Consider the following 20,226-nt stretch of genomic DNA (forward strand, 5'->3'; position numbering starts at 1 on the left):
ATTCTGTCATGAACATTTAACCAACACTCTGTCTCTATTTATGAGACCTGCTGTGAGACATTCGACTGCGATGAGATAGAGACACAAGGAGGAGAGCGGCTCCATGTGTGACTTTGTGTGAGGATGAGAGAGGGAATAAAAAAAGAGGTGAAAAAAAATCTTCTGAGAAGTGAAACATTGAGGTGAGAAATAGGAATACGCTCAACTTCAAGAAAAAAAGAAAAAAAAGCATGGAAATCTGACAGAAGCTGTCAGCTACAAACGTTGAACATTTGTGCTTCTTTCTTTTTAGTCGCTTCACTTGTTGATATTTCATGTCATTTCAAGGACCAACACAAAGCAGTGCACAGTTGTGAAGCGGTAGTATAATTATGCTATTTTCTTCTCAATTCTTTACAAAAATTTTGCACATCTAGAGATTTTGACTTAATAATTGACTTTTTGTCTTTGATGCAGAGAAAAATGTGATTTTCTAATTTATAATAAATGTACAAACATTTCAAAAACATTTTTTTCCTGCATTGTCATAAAGAAGCATTTTTGTTTAGAATTTTGATAAAAGGGAATAATGTAATATTAACTAAATAAATTTACGAAAAAGGTTTTAAAATAATAAAATATGTAAAAAGGGAAGTGCTGCGAGTGTTTTCTGGAACATTATGGAAACCATCTGAAAGCTTTAACTTTTCAAACCTTGCCACAGGTTTAGGCCCTGACTTTGACAGGATCATTTTACCAAACAAACATGCTTTGGATTTACTAATCATCAAAGATTTAGAGCTTTGATCTAAACCTCTGTTTAACTATCCTGTATTCAGCTCCATCCACCATGTTTCGCTGTGAGGGTCATAAGTTCTGCGCTACTTTTCTTTAACTCATAGCTTTTTGTTTTTTCAGCAAAAACTTACACCTCACCACACCTCATTTCTCCACGGGTTTGCTCTTTCTCCTCTTTGAGCTGTAATAAACTTCAAAATCTGACATAATTTGGCTTTCTTTCAGCAATGGCACTTTCTCATGCCACTCTTGGATAGAAACCAGCTGCGGATCTCTGCAGCTCCTCCAGAGTTACCTCTTGGCTTCTTCCAAGGTGGGCAGTAGTTGTGCCGTAGTCTGAATTCAGCTCTGGATCAAACGGTGCTCAATGAGATGTTCACACATATTGGAGTTTGTATTGTGTGAAAAAGATTGAGAGGTATAAATATTGTATGCATATTAATTTTGGTGCTGCTAAACAAGTAAAAGTTTAAGAATTTATTTTTGGAATTCAATCAAAATAAACTTCAGCAATAAAGAATGCTCGGTTCACAGGAGGTTAGTGAGGTTCAGCACAGTGGAGAGGGTGAAGGTTGATGCTGAAGATATGTTCTCATCTGGCAGGGCACAGTTATTGCTCCGACAGAGAGGAGTAGTGGGAGTGAAGGCCACAGGGGAGGAAGAAGAAGTGATGTTCGGATGTGGGCGTATGGAGGAGAAAAGCAGAGATTGCATGCAGACAAAGGAGAGACTGAATGCGTAAGAGTACAGAAGCCAAAAGGGAAAAAGAGAGGAATCATATGAGGTGGTTGGGAAATATTTCTCTATCCGTGCATGACCCAAGAGAGCCTCTTGCAGGGACGGTCAATATCCTTCAGCTTAGTCTCCATATGTGTTAGGCTTTCTTTATGTGTGTGGGCAACGCATTATGCACACAGAGGCAGGACGGACATTTCAAACACACTCAGAGTGATTCTTAATGTCACGATCTTTAGCTTTGAGTTTAGTTTGATCATTTTAGTCCTTTGTAGCTTCTGATGTTGCAGTAGTTAATGCTAGTCTGCTAGCCTCAGGTACCTAGTCTGTCACAGCTGTTCCACATCTGTTCATTGAATCACCTTTGTAGCATTCAGTAATCAAACTCCCTGTGAAAATACTCTTTAGTTCAGTTACTCCATTGTCAGGACCTCTGTTGTCTTCAGTCTGCTGTCGGCAGTCTGCTATTGTCCCCTGAGCTGTTGTTGAAAATCCTTTATTCCTCCAAACTCCTGCTGAGCTCATCTCTGCAAAACCAAAAAAGCCACATGTAAGGTTTTTATTCCCTGTGTTTTTTATGGACATTTTATTCCCTTTTTATGATGATTTATATCGAGCTTATTTTAAGCTTGCATCTTTTCAGCATTGTGTCTATTGGCTGTTCTGGGGGGTTTTCACTCATGCTCCACCCCAGGACTCTGCATCTCAGCATGAACCTGCTGCCAGGTTTTATTTATTTATTTATTTATTTATTTTGCATGCAGCACTGCTTTCTTTTTTTTATTTTTTTTCAAGCTGTTTTTCTTAAACAGTTCGTCAGCAATGCAAATGCCACGTTGTCATAGCAACTTGCCAGAGCGAGAATGAGCCTGAACCCATCATCGTTCTGGGTTAATATACCCTGTTGTACTTCATTACACATTCTCAAGCGCACGGGTACTCCGAAGGGTTTTAATTTCTCCATTATCGGAGTGTCAGAGGATAAAAAAAAAGAAAAAAAAGAAGAAGAAGCAAGACTAGCTTGACCAGCAGAATTTATTTTGTACATTTATGAAAGGAAAATTGCAGTCATTAGAAATCCTGAAGAGACCCTCTGAGCGTTCAGTTTGGCATTTTATGTTTTCATACTACAGGAGGCTAAAAGCATCGGGGCCAAAGAGGCAGACAGCGTGTGTCTGGAGTCTGAACCCAGATTTACATCTAGATCCAGGTCGTTCTGCTGTGCGAAAGTCTCCGGTCTGTCTATTATTATGTAAATAATTATTCGACATGCTGTGAAGTGATATTACATGTAACTCGATTTGAAATAGCCTATGAACACCCGGAGATGAACAGTTTCCATGTCAGTGTGTTAGTCTTCCATTAGATATGAATGCTGTTTTTTCTATCATAGATCAATATCATAGAATTAAATGAAGAATTAGATGTTTCTGTTTAACAGAAGCTGTATTATTTGCTCATGCAAACTTTTAATGGAAGGAGAGATGTTGAAACCGACTCCTTTCATTGTCGCGCATTTCTTTTTCAAGTTGTTGATGGAATAAAAGCCTAAGCCAGAGATAAAACCGATATAATTTATTAAATTAACTCAGACGAGCTGGAATAATTGTTCTGTTATCAAGGTATTTCCACTAATAAAAAGCAAAGAGCAGCTCTCTGAAGAACAAAGTATAACTAGAGGGCAAGGATTTGCTGGAAACGATGGGGGGGAAAAATCCACTGAGGGATCTGCAGGAATGAGTCTGAGGACCAATTATTAAAGTGTGAAGGATGTGGAAGGCAACTACCAACTCGGAAAGTCGTCCATATGCAAAGTACAGAAAGTGAAAGAAAAATAAAATCAGCAAAAAATTCAACTAGCAAAAACTTTTTTTTATTGCTCTGTTGTAGGGAATTTAGACTAAACAGACAATTAGTCAATGACCAGTAGGAGGGACGTTTTCCCCAAGAGATTTAATGACCAACATGGAAAAAGTGGGTCACAAGATATTATTTTTGCCCTTGGTGCAATCTGTCTGTCTGTCCGTCCATCCGTCCGTCCATCCATCCATCCATCCATCTTTCTTGGCCTTTCATTGTTATCCTCGATCTCACTGCCTGCCTCCCTCCATTTTCTTCCGTCTCAAAGAAAATCTCTTTAGCAGAGTGAAGACCTTTGCCTCTCCTCCTCCAGGCCTCTATTTGGTGAAGTTAATGGATAGTTGAGAAATGACTGCCAGCGATGGGGGGAGGAAGAACGACTGGGAAGCGAAGTTAAGGGAGGCAGGGAGAGACAGAGAGACACAGAGAGAGAGAGAGAGAGAGAGAGAGAGAGAGAGAGAGAGAGAGAGAGACAGAGAGAGAGAGAGAAAGGAAGGTTGGAGTGGGTTTCTCTTTCGTCTGATAAATAGCACTGATATCTGTCAGGAATTATCACAAATCACAGCGCTTTCAGAAACACTCTGGACACATTATCGTAGTGCACACACTGAGACATGCTCTGCTGAATTTTAATTTCTCCACTACAAAGGTTCCAAATATTAAACTGAGAAGTGTCTAAAATTTTTAATTAAAAAATATTTCTCTCACTGTTTCACCTGATCCCCTCTCCTGGAGCCAACTCTCTTCGGCGAATGTGGTTTTTTTTAACGTCGCTCTCCAGCTTTTATTTTCTCTTTTCCCGCCGTCTTCCTTCTCCTAATCTCCCCATCATTGCTCTCGCTGTGTCTGCGGTACTGAACCAGGCTTGTTTGTCGGCTCCTCTCTGCGTGCCTCCGTGTGGTTCTAATGGTTAAGTAATGACTACACGCATCTCATCTTTAACTGCAGGATGATCAGAATAAGAATCCTCCATAATCTTTCTCTCAGTCCTCATTGATTTTCTAAATACAGGCCTAATAGGATCCAGGGGAATAGTCATTATGAGAGGAAGACTGTGTGCTGCCTCTCTTTTAATGAAGCCCCCTCATGAAACACAGAGAGCAAAAGCTGACGTAAGAGGCTGTCTCTCAACACCAGGAATAAAATATCCTGTGTGGATTTGGAGAGAAAAATGAAGAACTAGTTCATCTCTAAAATATGAAATTGTTTAACAAAGAAAGCTTCCACTACTTGTTGATTAAATCCCTCAGATATCCAGAACACTTCATGTTATACTAAAGATGAAACAAACATTTAGTTTAACTTGGGAATAGACAACAGAAAAAAGGTTCAAAGGTGATTCTGGTGATGATGCAGCATGTTCCCCTGCTGTTGTGTGATTTTCTGAAGTTGTGTTTATTCTTTAAGATTTTTTTCTTAGTTCTTGTTACCAGCTAAAATAAAATATAGAATAATCCTCCTTTATGCAAGGTAGCCAGTTATTATTCTATAATTTCCCCTTCCAAATTGAAAAATGTGCACATAGATGGAAAAATCACAAATCTTCCCAAAGGCATTTCATGGATATCAGGAAACAATGTTTGGGAGGAGAGAAGGGTAAGAAAAAAAAAACTCTTTAATGTGGGGAAGAAAAAAGGATTGAGACACAGCAGGGAGAAAAGAAACGCATTATACTCAAAAATGTGATTTTCTCTGGATCCTCTATAAGCTTGAATGAGCCTATTTCCCATCTTTGTGTGAGATAATTTGAACAGTATTTGAGTGTGAGTCCGTGCAGCTGCAGGTATGTGTAAAGAACAGGCTCTGCCTATTAAAGATACGTTTTATGGTCTCTTTTCTCACGCTTAACCACATCGAGTAGAAGACAAGGCTGTCCATACCTGGGTCTCTTATTGCAGATACGCGTCGGAATGTGACAGATGGAGTATTGGGCTTCCCTCTGAGCTTCACAAAAACCCTCTCATGTCCTCTGTGGCAGATGTGGATGAGTATTCAGAGAGGGACTCAAACGCTTGTTCTGCAAAATCATTCATTATTGGCATTTGTAGCACAAGTCTCCGCTGAGCGTGAGCTAAAGAGTAACTGATCTTTCTATAGATAGCATATGTCTGCGCCTGCAGGGCTGCGATTGATAGGTGAGCAGAAACACACACGGGGGCAGAACGTTGAGTGTGGAATCATCAGCTCACCCACCGAGGGAGCAGATAGTGAGAAGCGGGGAGAGTCAGCTCGCGCCTCTGGCTCTTCTCGGTGGTGTTTCCACCCAGCTTTATCCGCAGTTTTCAATCACGCTACTCGGTTTACCAACTTTCCTTCTCGACACAACAGGCAGAGGAGAAACAGGAAGCAGCACCAGAAGAAGGGTGAAATAAAATAGCTAAATGTTTATGGCAAAAAAGGAAAATGTGATCGAAGAAATCAGACCAGGCTTCTTTAATAAAATCATTGAAAGAAAAGTCAGGGAAGGTTTATTGGCGATGCGATGTTTGGTTTGGTTTGACTCTTTTGAATGTAGTTGAGGTCGAAACAAAATCCAAAAGATCTGCAGCGGGAATGACCCTGAAAAGTGAGGCTGGATACAAATGCATCCTTTACTTCCTATACTTTATTCATCATTTATCCAGTTAAAATACATAAAAAAAATAGCTGTATTTATACAAAAAAATGTAAGGACAAATATCAAATATGAATACTTTTAGAGGTTCTTAACCTTTTTTGAGGTACCGAACCCACCAGTTTTGTATGGGCATTCACTGAACCCTTCTGTAGTGATAAATAAAATATGATTCACCCCCCCCCCCCCCCCCCCCCCCCCACTGTCCCAAATTCAAGACAAGATCACCAAGTCTTCTTAAAAGGTAGAGTATCTGAGAACAGTTCTTCAAAATATAGTCAGTGTTTTCAGCAAAGTTGAGCTGACTGTCCAGGAACGACCCAAGATATTTAAAATTTGCCACAGTTTCAACAGGTTGGCCATCGAGAGAAACTGGAACCACTTTAAGGTCTTGTTTAGATCATTTAATTAGCTCTACATTCTTAAGAGAATTAAAAATTTATAATAAATAATAAAGACTTTGCGGTATTCCGATTTAGTAATTATATTAGTTGTGTTACCACCCCCACGGCACTAGAGGCAGTACCAACCCCGAAAAGACGCGACTAAGGAGCAGATTTAGAAGTGCACCGACAGCTACAGAATTTGGTAAAAACTGTGAGCTTTGCTGAAGTACATAAAGACACAAGTTCAAATCCATGCTGAGAGTTCAGCTCCTTCAATCAGGGCTCCTCCGCAGCACTGATTGGCTAAGCAATGTAACGTGATCCTCTGCAGCAAGTGATGCAAACCGGGGCGCGTCATCACGACTTTACACAAGTGTCTTTACCTCCGTGGCAGAGGCTCCGCCGAACCCCTGAGACCGACTCATCGAACCCAGGTTAAGAACCACTGTTTTAGAAGGTATTGTGTTCTTGTAAAAAACTGCATTCAACCAATGATTTTTTTTTTCTCCCCCCCATATTTTCCCCCCAAAATAAATGAAGTCACTGACTCAGAGAAGCAGTTTAATGGCACCGTTTTTCTTTTGCTGCTCTTAAAAGGAAACAAGAAATAAAGAGATGATGGATGACTCAAGATTTTTCAGCAGTGCTGCATGCCGCCGTTATCACTTGATTTTAGCAACAGTGCTGTGTGTTCACTACGATAACCACGAGCCAGATGCGGCTTCTGTCCATTTATGGTATAAGCAGCATATGAAGGCCTTCGCTGTCTGAGCACACACTCCCAGGTAAGAGTACAACCATGAGGTCTGAAATGAAAATAAAGACAAATGGTGACATCTGAAAGAACAGCGATCATCTCCAGAAAGCAGCACATATATACACAGTTCAGGGTGAAGGTCCTTAGTCCTTGAAGTAAAAGTGAGCAACAGTATGTTGTTGAGAGATGCCTATTAATTTGTTTTATATAAAGGATACTCAGGATGAATAGTAGTTTTATATACACCTGTTGTAGAAAATGCACAGCCTGTTTGTATAACTCACTCTGATGACATTTCCTCTCCACATACTGTTGCTTACCCTGCCAGACCCAATCCAACGTCTCCCAGAGCAACGGTCGCTCCGGCCAATGAGCAGGGTTCTCTTGGAGTTTGGTGCAAGCTGGACGAGTTTCAAGTGTGCACACAAACACAAGCACACACACACACACACACACGCACAAGCGCACACACGCACACACACACACACATGCTGGGTGCCTGGGAGCCAGCACTGTGAGCCCAGATTGTCCTGTTAAACTGAGAAACCATCACACCTCGGTTTGCCTGCTCACCAGCTCCGGGTTTGGATATTTTCCCAATCCCAATGGCATCATGGAAAACTTGATGATCCCTGCTATGCATAGGGTGCAGTTGTGAGACTTCCCAGATTTAATTATGCACCATGGGTGATATTTAAATTACGGTGAGGCATTTTAAATAGAGGAAGGTTTCAGAACACAGTTTGAAGTGCAGCCTGTTTTCCAAGGCTGTGAACCTTGAATAAAAAAGTTTGCCATGCAGCCGAACCAGCCCCTTCTTAGGCCACAAACATAAACCAGAACTATTTTGGGCAACTTAAGTAAATTAGAATTTTAACATTTTTACAAATTTTGATTTTTATCATGCCTCGCGTTTCTTCTATTGTTTTGGTTTCAGGTAATTTTTTTTTACTGCTTATTTGACAGCGATTTCCCTTTTGTATTTTGTAGGAGTTTTACCTCTTCTGTTCGTATTCCATAGGTTTCTTTTGTGTATTTCGTAGTTTTGGTATCTGCCTCTGTATTTACCCTCTTTTTCAATGCAAGTCTTATAACTTTGCTCTTCTTCTTGGTCATCTTCTGTTTTCCAGCAAGAAAAGCTATACTTTTCTCCCAGTATAGCTCCTCCTCACATTTTTTGTTATCCGTCCTCCTCATATGGACAGGCAAACTCTCACAACTACAAACACTTCTAACATGTTAGTTTTTAAAGATCTCACAGGAAGAGAGCGCCATAGAAATTGAGCTTTAATATCTCCTGTCCTGAGTGCTCGCCTCACGCAAACATTGCTCCCGGCTTGGACCAGCTCTCCATTTTCCTCCATTTATTTCCGTCATTCTGCTTCTCATTATTTCCTTCATCCATTAATTTTGTACTGTCCTATGTATGTGTATTAGTTTTTAATGCAGTGTTTTGCACAGAATCATCGTTCTTCTCCTGACAAATTAACCAAACAGCAAGACAATGGAAGGTGTTTTGCACTTAGATTAAAGTTTAGTCCGTTCCTTTCATGTTTGAGTTGAATGAACATCTGTCAGATATCTGTGTGTCATTGCTGTGTGCTTAATTGTAGCACGGAGCTGTTAGTCAGATGTAGTCACTGCATCTGCTTGCCTGTCCTTCTTCATCTGAAAAGAAGTTGTTCTCATGGTAACATTTCAATTGTCAAAGTGATCAAAAAATTCTGCAAACGTGAACCATCCAATTAAAGATAATCACATTACACAGCTGCTGTAAAGCTGACACGTGAGGTGCCAGGAGAAGGACTGTTAACTGAAAAGGCTTAAAATGAAACAGTGACGCAAATGTGTAAACACAAACGGAGCTAAGTTTGTCTTTAGTTTTAATTTTGAGTTTCTACATTGAGACAATTTTTCTGCGTTTATGAAAAAGACACATGATCCGATTTATTATAGCAGCAACAAAACCTGCCCACACACAAAACCAGTGACAAAAATGTAATGCTATTATTTGTAAATCCTTTCTTAAAAAAAGCTAACATTAGCGTGCTAATGCAAATATCTGAATGATTTTATTGTTTGTACAGAATGAGCAAATCCTAGTTTATCTGCATTATATGCAATTGTCATATGCTTAGAGTTCAAAGTAAAGATATAATTTTGAATTGCCTGGCATGAATGCTTTTGGACACATGCTAAAACTCTTCAGACTGATTGGTATTAAACATAATGAATAATAACAGATGCTAACAGTATCATGACAGCATTAAGCATGCCAGGTACACTTTCAGATAAAAGCAAAGTAATCAGAACTGATTTTGGAAATGCATATTGTAATAACCGCCTGTACAACCATCATTTGCAGAAATATTGTAACTTAAAATACATTTGCTGACTGAAATGTCTCAAAGCTTTTCATCGATCATATTCTTTGTTGCCAATGAGAACCAAAAAGGTTCTTAACCAGAGCTCCACCTGTGTTATGAACAGTGGTGGAGAAAGTACTCAAAAAATTTACTTAAGTAAAAGTACAAATACACAGTCAAAAATGTACTCAAGTAAAAGTCAAAGTACCACATTAACATTTTACTTAAGTAAAAGTAAAAAAGTACTGGCTTTTAAAAATACTTAAGTATTAAAAGTAAAAGTACTCGCTGAATGCATTACCTAATCGCTAATATCATTAAGTGTGCCGATCGTATTTAATTTTAATACATCAGAAATGTGCCATTTTAATGAACACTACCACAGATTAAATGTGTTCTTATTGTGTTTATTCTCTGTAACAGTTTAGACTCAGATATGTGATTCTATGAATCATTATTTCAGGGATGGAAACATCCTGTCTCCTGTCCTGACATAGCATGAACTTCATTAGTGACATTTATTTAGAAAGAAATCCAACTGAAAAGGGATGGAAAGAAGGTGAGGGGAGGCAACCAAGGAGCCATGTAGCAGAGTTGTTGTCAAGACCACCAAACCCGAGACCAAGACCCGCGCTAAATGACACAATAAAATTAAGTTTACCTATCAAAATTGGAAAATTGGTTCTCAGATTGATCTGAAAGATCCACATTCCCATAAAAACACCTAGATATTAAATACTTAGAGCTGAAATATATTTAACCAGTATCAATTAAAACTCACTTCATTCTGTTTTGCTTTCATCGCTGTGCAACAATCCGCAGAGGTCTCCTGCCATCCCTAGAAAAATAACGCCCTGGGCGGTTGCCCATATTGCACATGTCAGAAACCACAACTGAAACATGCAATTAACGGTAAATATCGTTCAACTATGAACACTGTCCAACGGCGCAACAAGTAACCAAGCAGAAGGAGCATCGTGACTGTTCTCATCCTCCCTCCCACTGCGATGCTTGCCACCATGACGAAATCAATCAATGAGCAATGAGCATGCTCTGTGTTCATACGTTCAACTTTTATTTATTCAGCGATTAAATAAATTTGTATATATATATATATATATATATATATATATATATATATATATATATATATATATCTACTGCAGTGTACACAATATATCTACTGCAGTGTACACAAGAACAAAGAACGGCTCTAAGTGAAGCTTCAGTCCTTAGGACTTAGTAAAGATCCGTCCAGAAGAATCGGATCGTTCCTGAATGTCATATCACTATATTGCAGACTTTGGTCACAGCGTTGTCCCATATTTGCGACACCTCAGTCAACACACAATAATTCAGCGCATGAGTGACAACTTTTTTTCATCGCAGATGCAACATGTGTCTCTGTGGACGTGATGCTTTGTTAGCATCACGTCCACAGCGCTTACCTTTCTTTAAGCTTTCCTTCCAAGTGACGCTAAAAGTTGGACGAAGTCCCGCCGTCTGTGAAAGCGAAGCGCTGCTGATTTTACATGTCGCCATATCTATGATTTATGCAGCGCTATTATATTACTGACGATTAGACAGACATCTCCTCCCTCTCAGAGGAAACTACTGCGCATGTCTGGAGCTCCGCTTGTGAGTAAAGGGGGAGCCGATGGGTGACAACAGACACTAAGTCACGTTATTGCTCGGATTTTACGGCGCCACCTTAAATCCCTGAACTTCACATTTTAACAGAAGAAAAGAGCAACGAGACTTGGATGTAACGAGTAACGCGACAGTTTTGTAGAAATGTAGTGAAGTAGAAAGTACAGATACTTACTGTAAAATGTAGTGGAGTAAAAGTAGAAAGTATCCATTATTAAATCTACTTAAGTAAAGTACAGATATACGAAAACTGTTCTTAAGTACAGTACTTGTACTTCGTTACTTCCCACCACTGGTTATGAAGACAGCTGATTTTATCTTTGACATATTAGTTATCCACTCGGATTAAGATGCGTTTTCAGATGTGTCCTGCTGGACTGGTGTTTATTAAAGCAAAACGGGGAATACTTATTATTCCTAGTTATGTATTCAGAATGCTCAGTGCATATTTATGAAGAGCCACAGCAGTCAAGAAGCATTTGAGATGCGAAAACACCTGCAGCCACTACTTCACAGTGAACATAATAGTTAGGGAGTGATTGTAAGGAACTGAGTGAAGGACTTAACACATTTGAACAGACATAAAACTGGCAGGAGAGTCTTTTAGGGAAATGAGGATTAAAACCACTGCACAGAGTGACAGTAAATTAAAATTTTATTTGAGCGTTTCGACGAATATTACTTCAGGAAATATTCTTCAAAATTCTATTCATAATTTTGTGGAGTTATAAACTCATAAAACTTTGTGGAAAAGATCACACCTTGATCCATCCCCGTCCAATTTCACGTCTCAGTTCAGGTAGCAGACATAAACATTTATTTCACCAAATTATTTGTTGCAGCTACTGGGTGGTTTTAAAGAGAAATCTGTTAAAAAGTAATTTTAGCAAACATAACAATGATCAATATTTAGTGTTATTTTTCACAGGGATATTGGATAACTAAAACCTTTACACAGAACCAAGTTAATAACCGTTTGCTGAATCTGTAGTTTCTTTTCCATTCACATGTAATATGTTGAATATGTCCAGCAGTCTGTAAAACTCTGACAAAAATAATCAATGAAGTCTGTTTTTAGCAAAGAGACATATACAAACTAAAGAAATTAGAAATTGCTAGTTTATAAGTGAAGATGCGGTCACATTTTAGATTTTTGTGCAATGCAGTAAAATCTCACATCCATCCATCCATCCATCCATCCATCCATCCATCCATCCATCCATCCATCCATCCATCCATCCATCCATCCATCCATTTTCTTACACCCTTGTCCCTCAGTGGGGTCGGGAGGGTTGCTGGTGCCCATCTCCAGCTAACGTTCCGGGCGAGAGGTGGGGTCACCCTGGACAGGTTGCCAGTCTGTCGCAGGGCAACACAGAGACAAACAGGACAACCAACCATGCACACACACACTCACACCTAGGGACAATTTGGAGAGACCAATTAACCTGACAGTCATGTTTTTGGACTGTGGGAGGAAGCCGGAGTACCCAGAGAAAACCCACGCATGCACAAGAAGAACATGCTAACTCCATGCAGAAAGACCGGGCTGGGAATCAAACACAGAACCTAAGGCTAAAAACATTTATGCATTTGAAGACAGCTGGTTAAATCAAAAGTTTTGGGAGAGTCTTGTCTTTTGATTTTTCATGTTTTGCAGAAATTACAATTTATAAAATTTCAAAACCGTTCAACAAATACTAGTTGAAATCAATTTACTTGCAAAGTAGATCGCAATGACTTAGTTTTGTTAAGACTCTGACGTCTTTTGAGATCTTTTTATGCATAATACATTGAAAATTCACCTAGCATGGCACAACATTTGGGCTAATCAGAGCCATTAAGGTGACACAATGACTGCGTGCAGAAAGCATTAGTGATCAGAAAAAAAAGCTGCATACAGCAAGTTAAAACACCTTTAATGCACCCTTAAACAGAAAGCAGCCAAAAAGTAAAAGCAGGTGGCTTCATTCACGTTGCCTATTCACTTTTTCATGTCACTCAAAAATGCCTTCTATAAGCCTGGTGCTTGCCATTTTCATGGTCACCCTTTTCATTTTCTTTTTAATTCCCAGACAGTCATGATTCTGTAGCATCGTCTGATGCTCTAACTCAAAGAAAAGAGCGTTGTTGCCTTTGGCTTTTCTTTTTTCATGCCCTGACTCCTGTTCACAAAGGCCCCACTCAATGACTCTCCATCAAGATACTTTCTTAAATAGTCACAGAGACCCCCTCTGTACTGCCAGCACATCCACCTTTATTATTTAGCACCATGGGGACCTTGTTACCATGGATTCTGTTGTCATGACTACAAACAACTACGCAGACGAACAGGAAGCAGAGAAGGATGGAGCGAAGAGACGATGAGAGGTCCTCAAGGGAGACTCGGTCCGTGTGAGGTTGGAGATCAAGTGGGATGAGTTTCAGTGTCTGAGGAATTTTGGAGGAAGGGTGTGATGTTAGCTTTCTTTTGCTGACTGACAAATAAGAGGTCAGATCATTTCAATGGGGACATGGCAGAGCAAGTTAGGCCTTACTTTTAAGAGCAGGACGAGTCCGTCTGGATCTGCTTTTATCAGAATGACATGATAATGGTTTGTGGTGTGCATAGAAGCGCTTTAGGAAGCGGCTTTTCCTGCATTGCAGATAAAAATATGTTTTCTCGTCTGTGCAGCCCTAAAGGATGCAGGGTTAATACAGGTGGAAAAAAGGGCAGTTTTTATTAGTGTTGACATATGGAGAGTCAATGCTTAGAGAGAAGTAGCAGAGCCGTAGTACGCAGAGCGTCTTGGGTTTGAGAGACACTGCAGTGACACTGCAGAAATTTAGAAGAAACACTTTGAGTAGGTGTGATCTGTGAAGTCCTGACGTAAAGAGAACCACCATCTGTAGGCGGTTTGAAGAAAACGTGCAACCCACTCCACGTCCTCCAAAAAAACACATGCTCCTCTTTGCTGATAGATTTATTTATTTTTTCAGATTATTTAAACTAAATTAAAAAAAAATAAAATTGCATTGTTAATGGAGTTCTAAAAATACACATTTAGAAAGCCAAAACATGAAACAGGAGTGGAAGAGCTACTTCAGTTTAATTTTAATAAGTCCTGCTCATTAAAAGCTGTAACAAAACTTGCTCATTATGTTGTCTAAAGCGCCCCCTGGTGGTTTCCAACACACTGACTGAGAAAACTGAACCTGCGTTAAATTGCCTCCTCACTTCACGACAATGGCAAAATTAGAAATGTGTCACATTTGTGCAAAATATGAATTTGCCATGGCGCCTTGAATATGACAAAGTGAGGAGTCAGTGAATCATTGAATGCAATCACCAGAGGATATCTTTTCCCCAAGTGTTAGATTAATAATGACAAAGCAGTGCATTTTCAGGAAGGAAATTAAAAAGCAAAACAAAATAAATCAAAATAGCTATATCAAATAATGGTACTTTTTGCTAAAGAAAAAACAAAAACCACACCAACAAAAAGTAAACCATAGCGCTGAGTTTTTATACTTCTAATATTTAAAGCTAATTAGGTGACATTTTGGGTACATGTTAATAATCAGCTGTTTCAGACAATACAAGCTGTTGAAAAGAATGGTTAACTAAAGTGAAACGACACGAGAAATCAATATATCAATGTCCCCTATTACATTAGGTCAAGAAAACCGGCAACAAAATCCTGCAAAACAGTCACAACACAACTGCTTCCACATTTCATCTCAAAACTACCACAAACTTTCATTTATGTTATTATGATTTTATGCAATGTACTAACACAAAGTAGAATGTAGAAAAAAATACAAACTACTCATTGTTCCACAGATCGAGAGCATAATACAGATCTAGAGCATTATACAGATCTAGAGCATTATAAAAGAGCAAGAAGAAATTAATAATCTGTGTTGTCGGTATGTGGTTGCAATTCGAGAAGAACAAAACATTTTAAGGGGTTTATACATTTTTACAAGAAACTGTAGGAGAATTCCAGTGGATTTTATTGTATCTGTAAACCAATGTACAGAGAAATTACCGTAACATACAATTTAAGTGTTCAACTAACAGCAACTGTAGCCCATCATACACTGGAGGGAAAAATTAAAAGAAAAATGTCTGAGCAGCAGAAATGTAAAACTATGATCCTGCGGGTTTTTGTCACATCTTACTCGTCCAAACATCTTATCAGATTTATTGTCCGTGTTTCACACTTTGTGCCCACAACCAGCATCTATTTCTGTGGTCTCAGTTATGTGTGACTGTCTTCAGGAATGAGCCGGACCATATTACACCCTGGTACCTCCCCCAGGAGCTGTGCTAAAGTAACAGCTGATGTCACGCCTGCTTAAAGACACACAGTCCCTGGTGGCTACACCCACACTATAACCTGTCCAACAGTATCTTCAAAAGCAGAGCAGAGAGGGGAGCAGGGCCGCTGCACCTTCCTCTCCCCAGGCCCCCCCACCCCCGGAGCATCAGGAACCTGGCCCAGGGAAGCTCCATGCTGCGCGCACAAATCCACAATTGCAGCCTTTAATCCCAGTTTTACAGCAGGCAGAAAAGGGGAGGGTTGACCACTGCTCTTTGCAACCCCATGTGCCTGCTTGGACCATGGAGCTGCCCTGTCTTCCAACTGAGACCCCCACCTCAGCCAGCTCCTGTTCCACGGATCCCCTGTACGACAACTGCCCACCTTTTGGCCAGCGGGACAGGGCCAGGGGAAAGGAAATGGAGAGCAGGGCTGTGTTTCCTTTGGTAACCAGACTCCCAGGGCCCAGCAGCCCTCTGCCTGGTTTGGTCCCAGCTCTGGCTGAGGTTCAGACAGTGGTTGTTGGAGGAAGAGAGCCTGGCTCCTGGCCAGATCGCAGCTACTGCAGCTGCAGAGGGAGCCTGGGAGGACAGGCCTGGGAGTCAGATCTCAGTTCTAGCAAAAACAAAGGAGGAGGACAACGGGGAGTGGACTGGCAAGCAGAGGATGGGGCTTCTCGGAGCCAAAGCCCCTGCCCGTCGCACAGCGAGGAGCATCGCAGTGCTTTGTCTCTGTATGACAACCTCACCGACACAGGAGTAGCTGACAGCTTGGAGGAGGTCTTCGACATAGAGATGAACTTGCAGGAGCATTTTGACGAGCACGCATACGCCTCATGGGCCCCTGAACTCATCCAAGGACTGATGCAGGGCGACCCTCTGGGCAGAGAGAAGAACCTCTGGCCGTCTTGTGACATCCTCCTTACCGAAGGCTGTTCTGGTAGGCAGTGCCAGAGTCCAGACCAAGACGAGAAGCAGGAGCCAGAGCTGGACTCAGGATCCTGTGCTCAAGAGGATCTGACTCTGTCATTTCCACAGCAGCGCCTCGCAGAAAGTCCTCCGCAGCCAAGCCACAGCCAGGATTTGTGGCCGGCTGCTGAAGCCAAGCACTTGAAGGAGGCACCGTTGTCTGTGAGGGTGCCCCCTCCGGTTCCCCTGGCTGACCCTTCTGCCAGCGCTCTGCGAAGCATCCTGACAGGCCTCCAGCAGCAGATAATCAAGCAGAGGGAAGAGTACGAGGAGCGAATAATCAGGTGATTTAAAATGAAGTTTTTTGGCTCAAAAATGCACATAGTCATCTACTTGTAGTGACTTACAAAAGCATTAATGCTCCTTTAGCTTTCACAAGTTGGATCACCTTACAATGGTGTTTCACTGGGGCAAACACAAAGCAGCGCATAGCAATGAATTGAAGAGATGGTGATATAGTTTTTGTATGTTATTTTTCCTGTATGGTGTGTATTTGAATTCACAGAGACAATGTACAATATTTCCTTAACTTTTAAAAGGAGAGATTTGTGCTGCCAGCTCATAGCAAAAAATGCTAATTTCCACCTGCAGTCACAGGTCAGATTGATGCAAACAGGAATAATTTAACAGATTATGAATGGGTGAAAACCCAACTAATTACAAACATTAAACAATTGAATTGTTCATTTATTGTTGATCTCACTAAAATGCAGCAAACCAATCTAACTCCAGTTCATAAAACCATTTCTTCATCAACAGAGAGTGTGGATCTGCTTATTGAGTCGATCCCTTGTCCATATCTTCTGCTATAATTCAACCTGCAAGGCTTTTAGGGTGTATGTCCACCAGCCCTGCGTAAGTTCAGAATGTATTTGTACTTTGGCAACTCGTCAGTGTCTGTGAACATCATCTTTCAAGTCTCTCTTTACAAATTCTCAATTGGATTGAGGTCTGGAGTCTAAACTTTCTTTTAGCAGAACCGCCCTGTATTTAGCCCCATCCATCTTCAGCGTTAACCAGCTGTACTGTCCCTGATAAAGAACCTTTTTCTACAGCATGATGCTGCCACCACCGTACTTTACAGTGGGGATGATGTAACTATGTACCTTCTGCCAGAAGACTCTCACATCTATGATGTAGATCTCAGCAGCACTTCCAGAATAACCACCGTCCTCTTGAGTGTTTCTCTGATTAAGGCTCTACTTGCCTGTCACTCCAGGCGGGCGGCCATGTCCTAGTAGGTCTGCAGCTGTTCCATACTCTTTCTCAGATGGTGGATTAAACAGAGCTCTCAGAGATGTTCAAAGCTTGGGATATTGTTTCACAAACTAAACGAGCTTTAAACGTCTCCGCGACTTTATCTCTGATCCATCCGGTGTGTTCTTCACAAACCCCTGATACCTTCACGGAACATCTGGGTTCATACTGAGATGAAACCACGCAGAGATGGACTGATACGTGACTTCTGAAGCCAGCTGGGTTATTGGACTGTATTTAAAAGGAACTAATTGTGAATGCTCATATCAGCTTTTAAGATCTTTATTTTAGTTCCCTTCTCAATTGTTTTCTATTTTGAGTTCGTCTATCCCTCGCTGTAAATCACATCTGCCTAAATGCTACTTTTACTTCTGATTTACGGCGCATTTCAGTGAAGGGTAACACAATGTTCCAATATCCATAAAGGGTGCGTCTACAAAAAGCTGTGCTGTTTTTGTTTCCCAGTCCACTCCAACTTTCACCCTACATCCTGTTCGGCTCACAGAGCTAAATTTTCCCACAGGTCTCTGATAACGCGCCACGATCCCAACACTTCCTGCATTAATGCAAATACAACATCGTTTTTTCCCTAATTTCTGTGAATCCGGCGCTGCAGTTTGTGCTCCCATGACTTAGCAGCTGGTTGGTGTAAAGTGGAATAAAAACATATATAGCCTGACTTGCTGACATATAGAAAACAGCTCATGACACTGGAAAGAGAGCTAATTTAAGGGGCCATGCTGCTGACCTAGACACAACACATACCTCATTTATTACCGATATAGATAGAGCATGTCTCGGTGTAAGGTCACGCATTGGAACTATCCGGTGAAGACAAGAGGCTATTGCAATTCTTTTAGCTTGACAGGGAGCGTAAGAGGACAGCACCACGGGTCAAACGTTTTCGACCACCTGCGGCTGCAGTTTTTAAACTTTCCCAGTCGTCATTTAAATAAGGTAGGAGTGTGAGAAATTAAGCCGATTAAACCAAACTGTCTGTATGAACCTTTGCTGGGAGAAACTCTTAAACTCTGATTCAAAATTTTTTTTTTAAAAAAATCAGGAAACTATATCAGATACCCATGATAGACGTGTGGCACTAATTAAATTTCATGCTGCTGTTTTGTGGCAATCAATAAATCTTATCTAATCCTAAACTATTAAAAAAACTTAAGGAACAGAAAATCAGGCTTTGTTATCAACAGGCCACACATAACCCAGACTAAAAGAATAAAACAATACTTTAATAAGCAAAGTGAGGTCTGTAGCTTTGAGACAAATAAGCTATTGATTTTTTCTTCTTCTGTTATTTTCTTTACATATTTTATATTCTGACCTGAAGCTGAGACTAGTGAGATGTCGAGTCCTCGGAAAAATTGTCAAAGGTCCTAAAATGTTTTCCACTTGTAAATATTCTCTTTTGCTGTTGAACGATGTTTTTGAACTGCTTTGTATTGGTTTTATGTTCCTCCAACCGATGGTTTCTATTTTAAGGTCACCGCTGATGTTTTTTTTTTTCTTCTCAGTATTGTGTTGGCACACACCAAGCTCCCAAAACTCCTGCTGTTTTAGAGGTGTGCACAGTTCTTGATCATAAGTTAATCAAGTCCATGTAATTAGCAGAATATTTTCATGATGCACATTTTACAAATTGTGGTTGGTCACTATAGTTTTAAACTTCTTCAGTTTCAAAGAATTATCGATATATAAGATGGTTTAAGGCAATTCTATGCTGTATTTTAGATACTATGCTGTATTTTAGATAAAAGTCTTAACCCATTTTCTTTCCAAACTACAAGAACCACTGAAAACAATTTTCTCACTCACTTTTAAAACCCACCGACCTCTTACTTTTTTTTTTCTTTTCTTTTTTTACTGGTCATTACCATTGCACTTTCCCCCCCCCCTCTTCTTATTCCCATCAGCCTGGAGCAGAGAAACGAGGAGCTGGAGGTGGAGGTTGTTCGCCTGAAGACAAACCTGTCGCAGCAGCGCCACTGGTACCAGGTGGTCCAGGCCAAGATCGAGGAGTCTGAGAGGGCCAAAGCTGCTGCAGAGCTCCGTAACGCAACGCTGCAGCGGGAGATGGATCAGTTCTTTGACACCTTCGGTGAGCTCAACAACGAGGCTAAAAAGACAGAATACATCGTCAAGAGTTTTTGAACCAAGTCAAACGCGGCGGCTTTGATGGCGCGACCAGTCGACACGGACTGATTCCTCTAGAGCTTTTCTGATAATGTAGCAAAAACAAAACACGTTCTTCCCTGTGACAGGAGCATCTCAATAAGTTAAATGATCAAAAAGTTTATTTCAGTAAAATCTCTCCAAAAGTGATACTTGTGTAAAGTCATTTCATGGTGTGAATTGAAGTAAAGAAACATGCATTTCAAGCAACTGAAAAATGACTTCCAACAACTTGACAGTTATTCAACAAGGTGTCGTTTTTGCACTCCACTGGGAAGGTGAGCCATAAAAGATTGTTGCTAAACAATCTGGCTGTTCAGAGAGCTGGATACAAGTATATTAAGAAAGTTGAGTGGAGGAACAAAGTG

The 20,226-nt window shown here is 40.5% G+C and overlaps 1 protein-coding gene and 1 long non-coding RNA gene across 2 annotated transcripts; one reads left to right on the forward strand and one right to left on the reverse strand.

Annotated features, from left to right (window-relative positions):
* Window positions 1–2,529: 2,529 nt before the first annotated feature.
* LOC145553241 (uncharacterized) lies at window positions 2,530–5,245 on the reverse strand. The gene is made up of 2 exons (XR_014089544.1): window positions 4,081–5,245; window positions 2,530–3,752 (listed from the first exon to the last, which is right to left on the reverse strand). It is a non-coding gene; the product is annotated as an uncharacterized LOC145553241 (long non-coding RNA).
* A 10,286-nt stretch (window positions 5,246–15,531) lies between these two features.
* LOC103471252 (uncharacterized) lies at window positions 15,532–20,008 on the forward strand. The gene is made up of 2 exons (XM_008420131.3): window positions 15,532–16,701; window positions 19,600–20,008. Exons 1-2 carry the CDS (start codon window positions 15,752–15,754, stop codon window positions 19,835–19,837), a joined length of 1,188 nt encoding a protein of 395 aa, XP_008418353.1. The 5' UTR covers window positions 15,532–15,751; the 3' UTR covers window positions 19,838–20,008.
* The last annotated feature ends 218 nt before the right edge of the window (window positions 20,009–20,226 follow it).

This window comes from Poecilia reticulata, chromosome 10, assembly GCF_904066995.2.
Source record: "Poecilia reticulata chromosome 10, P_reticulata-male-v2, whole genome shotgun sequence".
In the NCBI taxonomy this organism is placed as follows: Eukaryota; Metazoa; Chordata; class Actinopteri; order Cyprinodontiformes; family Poeciliidae; genus Poecilia; species Poecilia reticulata.

Coding starts and splice junctions, on each gene's coding strand:
- LOC103471252 (XM_008420131.3), top strand. CDS start 15,752: ATGGAGCTGCCCTGTCTTCCAACTGAGACCCCCACCTCAGCCAGCTCC. Junction 16,702..19,599: donor TACGAGGAGCGAATAATCAG/GTGATTTAAAAT, acceptor TATTCCCATCAG/CCTGGAGCAGAGAAACGAGG.